The following is a 7,355-nucleotide window of genomic DNA, read 5'->3' on the forward strand; positions in this document are numbered from 1 at the left end:
CAACCTTCATCGCAACTCCTCAGATGGCAATGCCCGCCAGAGGGAGGCCTAAAATTGAATTTTGACGGGGCTTCGAGGGGCAACCCAGGCACAGCAGGTATCGGAGGCGCAATTCGCAATCAGGCTGGTGACATTGTTCATATCTACTGCAGGGCGCTTGGAGAAAGCACAAACAATGAAGCAGAGTTTGCTGCGCTTGAGCAAGGTTTGAAAATTCTAAGAACAATTCGACAAGGGAATGTCATAGTTGAGGGGGATTCCTCCTTGGCTATCACGGCGGCCAAACGCTTACAAGCAGGCACAAGAGCCAGTAAAGCCACCAAACATTGGAGGCTGGCTAAGGCCACTGAGAGTATAGCGGAGCTGATAGCAGAAATGAGAGGCATGGTTTTCCAAACAGTAAGAAGAAAAGCGAATGGGTTGGCAGACTTTTTGGCAAACCATGGTGTTGACAACCCGAACAAAATTATGGACAGCTGTTGGCAGGAGGTAGACTGCCCAATCCTCAAGGTGACATGTGCACAGCTGGCAGAGAAGGATTTAATCCAAGCCGATCCAACCTAGCAGGTGACGGTTTCGGGTTACGTTACCGGAAGTTTGATGATACCGGTAAAAGCAGCAATAATAACCAAGGCAACGGAATGACAGGACATCTCTGGCGGTGGAATTCCTGGCGGCGGCAGGCCAGCCAGACGAGTGATCATTACAGATCGAGCCACAGAGCATATAGCATCAGCAGTATCAAAATTAAGACACATGGAAGGGTTCCGTATGGGAAGGCATCAATAACATTTATGGTGATCTCAAAAGAGGCGGGTTGGCTCGAGGCACTGCATAGGAAGACCAGACATGCAGGCAAACAGGGTATTTCAAACACCACTATTAACCATAGCAACAGATCAAACGTACAGGACACTTGGCATAATTTCAATTGGATTATGAGCAGCCACTTTCATTCCAATTCGACCTGCAACGGCCTTGCTTGTGCGAACCTCAATCAAATTTATTGCAACAGTACTCCCACCTCTAGCGGGATTAAGACAAACCTCAGGAGGGTTCACAAACGAAAACACTATAAAGCAGAGGGCAGACACCCTGTTTTCTCCACAGTTTCTCATCATAGTGTCGAGCACGCATCCGTGAACGGCAATTGCATTAGCTGGGAGGAGCACAGAGAGTTAGATATGGACGCGGGAGTTTGTCGTTGTGCTGCTGCAAATCGGGACCTTCAAGAGGCGAAGAGAGGCTATGAAACCCGAACGGCAACTAAGAACAAACGAAAAGTTGCTGAACTGGAAGCCAAGGCTAAGCAGGAGGAAGAGGGGCGCACGGAGGAGGAGATTGCAGAGGAGGTGGATTGGATGAAGGATCCGGGCACCCCCTCGAAGAGGGCAACTCAGTTTGTTAGAACAAAGGCAGAGAGTTGGCGAACCAAGACTCTCATCGCCAAAGCTCTGGAATCGATCGAGAAGGAAAAGCAGCAAATTGTGACTGAGGTGAACCTCACGGAGGCTCAAATGGCAAAAATAATCGACTACAACAGTTCGCTGGACGGCCGAATCACCACTGTGCATGAGGCTGTTCAGACAGTCAACAGGAAGCTTACTCTGCTCATCAGGCTACTGAGGGATACTGTAAACCCAGCTCCCGTGACTCCGCAGCCGGCCACAACTGAGGTGCAGGAGAACGAACCAATTGAAGCCCTGCAAGCAAGGGTGGACAAACATGTTCGGGAGATGGGTCTGGACACTATCAGTCAAATGGGCAAGTTCATCTAGGGTAGTCCCTTTTGTTGTTTCCTTCGTCTTTATCTATGTTTCGGCCTCAGTCTATCTATGTTAATGTCATGAACTGTAATGTCTCGGTAGTCTCGGTTTTTAGGCACAAGTTTAGCTCGGGCCACCCTGCGCGGTGTGCATTTTGCAGTCTCTTTTTTCTGAATTCTCTGAGCAGGTGATAAGTTATGGTCTATTGTACATCCCTGCTTTCGATCTGCTTCTGCGGATTTTTTGTACTATATTTTGTGATATAATATAAACATCTGACTTACACAAAAAAAAGTATTATTTTATTATTTTAATATAACTTTCCAAAAAATAAAAATAAAACATAATGAAAACTACAATTTTACACATTAGACATTTATACATAAATTTATGAAATAACACATTCAAAATCATTTTAAATAATAAAAATAATATACAATACCGTCCTTCGTTTTAACACCACTCAATGAATTTGATGTCAGACATTAAATTTTACATATAAACTTTTATTCCATACACAAATCCAATCCATATGAAATTTATCCCTAATATGATTAGGCAACAAAGCGGACCCACATGGATACGAATCTCCTAACACGATCAGGCAGCAAACTAAACCTCAGCAATTTACCCTCCTGCAGGAGCGACAGAAATGCTAAATCACTCAAACAGAGAAGGATGGATGGACAGTTCAAAAATCGTACGGAATTTCATAACGTCCTGTTATAGACTAGTATCCTGGCGCTAAGGCAGAAGGAATTGATATAATGTTACCCTCTTTATAACAAATAGGAATTACTATCCACATATAACGCTATGTTTTGTGAGTATCTCGCAAAACCTACGGTCGAAGTTTCACTGCTCGATCACAATTCATATTCACACATGGATTTGAAGAAAACCCAGTGTGGGATATCGGAAACATCAAGGGTACAAAAATTCATTCACTCTACTGCAAGATATAAATTTGAACTTTCACGGGTTGATCACAGCTCTCAGAATATCAATATACAAAATCAATGAATGGGTTTTAGATAGCCAAAAGAAATCAAGTTCTATTATACTCCTAAAACAATATTTACAATCCCTTGCAGTTTAAGAGTGCGGCGCCAAGAATCAGTCCTTGTTGATCTGAACTTGATATGTCTTCGCCTCCATATTTGCTACTGTTGAATCCTTTCCCACAGCGGACGTTACATATTCAAAATCAACTCTGTTACATGGAATTGCGAGCCCCATGTGATGATGGTATCCATACTCTTCCTTTGCTCTCTCCAGCAGCTCCTGGAAGAGAGGATGATTCAAATAACTAATAGGAACTATGAAACGGCTGCGCTCGCTTCCAACGTACACTGCAAAATATCCTTCACGAACATTTCTTGCAAAGCTGGGATGGATATCCTCGCTTTCGTTACCATTCCCCGTGAAATAACTCATCGTGTTTTTTCGATGAAAGAAGGTGTTCCCGAATGCCCTACGCGCATTGCAAACCCTATGAAACTTGTTCCTGAACTTTTTGAAAAACACTAATTGAGCTATCTTGTTTCCCATTGAAACGATTCTGATAAACGCAGATGGTTAAGGGTTGAGAAAAATTGAATTCAATTACGTACGATTCAAACTGGAATAGAGCTGCGCAGATGGTTGCGATTTAATTTCTGCAGAGCAGAGTCCGAGGGAGCAAAACGAAGAACATTAGGAAGCAATTCTTGGCACTTAACATGCTTCAAAGTTCGACGTTTCCCAGCGACAGAGCCGTGAGGGCTAAGAATTCTCTGGCGTAAACTATTATACCGCACATTTTTAAAGGTCACCTTGTATTCTTTAAGACGTCGGAGTCATTGTCTTTTTATTGAGAAATGCAATCGTGGATACTCTTTTACTAATTGTTCACTAGAAATAAAAGATTTTAGAGAAAGAGTCAAAGACGCTAAAAGATAATTTTCCGTTTAAAGATAAAATTATTTTATAATTTAATCGTGAACTTACAGTGATGTTACAAAGTTTTATTTCGTAATTTGAATGTGAATTTAGAGTGAATTTAGAGTGATAGCCATCAGTATCGGTTCCCCAACAAAAAATTAACATGCGATGTGGAATGATAGACATTGGAACATTCTTTAATATATCGATTTACGATACGATGTGAAATGATAAAGATGCAAATATTCTTTATTATATAGATTTACTTTTACTTGTATAAATTAAACATATTAAGATTAATTTTCCTTTATTATAAAAAGGAAAATTAATATATTAAAAAAATGTTTCAACTATTAAAATTTACTTTAGTTTATGATAAAGTTTTTTAATTAGTAAAAAATGTTACAATAATCTAAGTCAATATCATAACTTATCAATAAAAAGTAAAATAATAAGGATAGACATATTTTATATTAGGATTGTTTTTTTACTCCATTACATATTATTTTATTTATATAAATCAAATAGATTCTAAATGTACCTCAACATCAATCAATGATACATAAAACATATCTTAAAATTAATTATATTATTATTATATAAATTAAATGGTTGGTAAATATTAATAGATTTCAATCCAGAATCAGCATTAAAACTCTTATTTCTATAAATAGAAAATTGCTAAAATTAAAAATATCATAAAAATTAACTAAAATATAAATTAAATATTATTATTATGATTATTAATCGTAAAAAGAATTAATATATATGTTAAATATATATACATTTTAAAAATACATGTAACAAGTTTATCACCCCTCTTTATCATGAATATTCTTAATTTGTACATGATCTTTGTTACAATACTAGTGGAAAATTTCATGACTTATCAATACCGCAATGTCATAAGATTATAACTTCTTTTATACGACACTAGGGAATATGAAATTTTAACCCGGACCTAGAGAAAGAAATTTCCTAATAATACATCGTCAATCAAAAGTTCCATTGACACCTACCATTGACCTAATAATTATTGATAATTAAATTAAAATTTTGAAAGTCTCTTTCCAAAACAAATATGCTCATTGACATTATTTTTTATTTTTATTTTTGATGTAACCTAGCAAAAATTGCTCCTTACGATTACATCAAAACATTAAGAATCACAAAAGCTTGAACTCATATTATTATTATTATTATTAAAAATTAATATATAATGATGGTGATAGGCATGACTATTTTAAAATAGGGCTTTTGTAAGTTTAATTTAATTATCATTAACTATTAAGTGGATGATGAGAATTTAACCCACAAAATATTTTTGAATTTTCATAGTAATACACTCAAATTAAAGGTTGAGATTTATGCCCAATGTAGTTATGCTCTTGTTCCCCTTTCAATAAAATCCATTAATTACAAATAAAATAGTATAAACAAGTGTCACATGAAGTGAGCTGGGGTTTTTTGTGCTTGTCTTATTGATAAGTTATGGTATTCTCCAATCATATTATTACAAAACCTTTTTACAAATTATCAATTTCCATAATAAAGTCGTGGAAACTTTCTATTATTAATAATCTTGTCTCATATTCTTATATATATATCTATTTTATTTATATTATTATTTTATAAAGACTAATAACAATAATTTAAAATAAAGTTATAAATTTTTTAATCAATATCAATTTTATAATAAAATAAATGTTTGGTTTTTTAGCCTAAATTAATTTCTAGATACATTTACTAATTAAATATTTATATTTAATTTTTCAAAAGAATGTAAGTCAAATTGTGGTTATTGGGTGGTTTTTTATATTAGAAAACATGTTCGGATATGTAGGAAAACATTTAACAAGTTGAAAATAATTGGGCCTAATTGATATTTCCCATTTGCATTAATGACAAGGGAATTATGATATTGTAATTCAATCTTGTAGTGAAGATCCTCTAATAAAATAAAATTGCAGCAGATATTGATAGTGAAGTGAATAGTAAACTTTTGGTTATCTTGATATTAAATTAAATAGTAACATACATCTAAATATTAATATTAATAAAATAAGTTGTAGCAGATATATTGATAGTGAAGTGAATAGTAAACTTCTGGTTTTACACTAGGATATCTTATATTGAATTAAATAGTAACATACATCTAAATATTAATATTAAAGCCGTCGTGAGCATAGTACAATAAACTTCGGTAAGAAGGAGAAGGAGAATGAAAAGACTAGTACATACGAAAATTGGGCAGCTGGTTGAATAACTGAAAGCCTTTGAAAATGCCATGAATGTCTTCCTGAATTCTCCTTGATTGACGCTCCTGGTAGTGGGAATTGTTAGACGAGGTGGACCGAAGTTCTATCGTTTAGAACTTCAGGAATAACTTGTGCCCAACATAAGCCTCCCTTATCTACTCCTATATCACAGATTCAATCCTCGGTTTTGTATATGATAGATTCACTATTTACCATAAATTTTATATATAAAGTTAGAAATATTTAAATAAAAAGAATTTGCTATAAATATCTATATATATATAAGGTTAGAAATATTTGAATAAAAAGAATTTGTTATAATATGATAGGTAAATATGATAGCTTTTTATTAACAATAACAGTCAAAAATAAAATAATTTTTAAAAATACACGGGTTCATATAATATTATTTAATTAAAAATGGCAAAGAACATTATTATGTTCGAAATATATTTATTATTTTTAAGAACATTAAAAATATTTAAGACCATTAAAAAAAATATTTAATGGAAGTTAAATTTTTATCATTCACTTTTTAAATTAAAATTTTCTAAATTCTTCCAAAATATTCAATTATAAGTAATTAGAGGTATTTGTTATTTAAATAATTTGATTAAAATATTTAACATTTAGTTTTTATTATAAAATTAACAAAAAAACACAGATAATGATTTATTTCAATATTAGGTAAATAAATCTTATTTTACAGTACGAATTAATCCTACAAATCAAAAACAATTTAACCAAACAACAAGAACCTTATATTTTTATTAAATATATTCAGTATCACCTGATCACATTCATTATGGTAGCAATATAAAAATTAAATGATTGGAAAAGCATATTATTATAATGTTTCTTAATATATAGATAAATTTTGTCACAATAACGGATTAGAATAACAAGATTTATCAATACCATGTGCTTTGAAAAATAAAAATTCATTTCCTATGATAATTATTATAATATTTTTTTTTCTATTTAATTAACCATGTAAAAAGACTGTAATTACTCCTAAAATACATTTTAAGTTTTGATATGTGAGTATTAATAAAAATATGCTAAAACAATTACCATCTAATTAATAATTATTAATAATAATAAAATTAAATTTCTCACAAAAAAATTAAAAAATAAAAATAATATTCCAATCCTGAAATACCTTTTAAATTTCACTTTTATTTTTAAATGTAGAGGAGTCTTCGGTGAATACAGCGAGGCAGTTGACCTGGACATTACGTATATAACACGTCTCGTATAATTTTAATCTTATCCGATTTGTATTTGGTAAGATGTGGCATTGTTTTCTTTCTTAAACAAATGCAATCACTCGATAGAGTTACTAAAGAAGCCTCGTCACCCATCTGATGATTTTCAGAGTTTGAAATTATCGGCATTTTCCAAACGA

General features: G+C 33.1%; 1 protein-coding gene across 1 annotated transcript; it reads right to left on the reverse strand.

Annotated features, from left to right (window-relative positions):
• Positions 1-2,757: 2,757 nt before the first annotated feature.
• Positions 2,758-3,303, reverse strand: LOC149212761 (auxin-induced protein 15A-like). Its single transcript, XM_089390654.1, has one exon. The coding sequence runs from the start codon at positions 3,201-3,203 to the stop codon at positions 2,883-2,885; it is 321 nt and encodes a 106-aa protein (XP_089246780.1). The 5' UTR covers positions 3,204-3,303; the 3' UTR covers positions 2,758-2,882.
• Between the last annotated feature and the right edge of the window lie 4,052 nt (positions 3,304-7,355).

The sequence above is a fragment of the Pinus tabuliformis genome, chromosome 1_1 (genome assembly GCF_031772625.1).
Source record: "Pinus tabuliformis cultivar Carrire ecotype Pingquan chromosome 1_1, CPIR1, whole genome shotgun sequence".
In the NCBI taxonomy this organism is placed as follows: Eukaryota; Viridiplantae; Streptophyta; class Pinopsida; order Pinales; family Pinaceae; genus Pinus; species Pinus tabuliformis.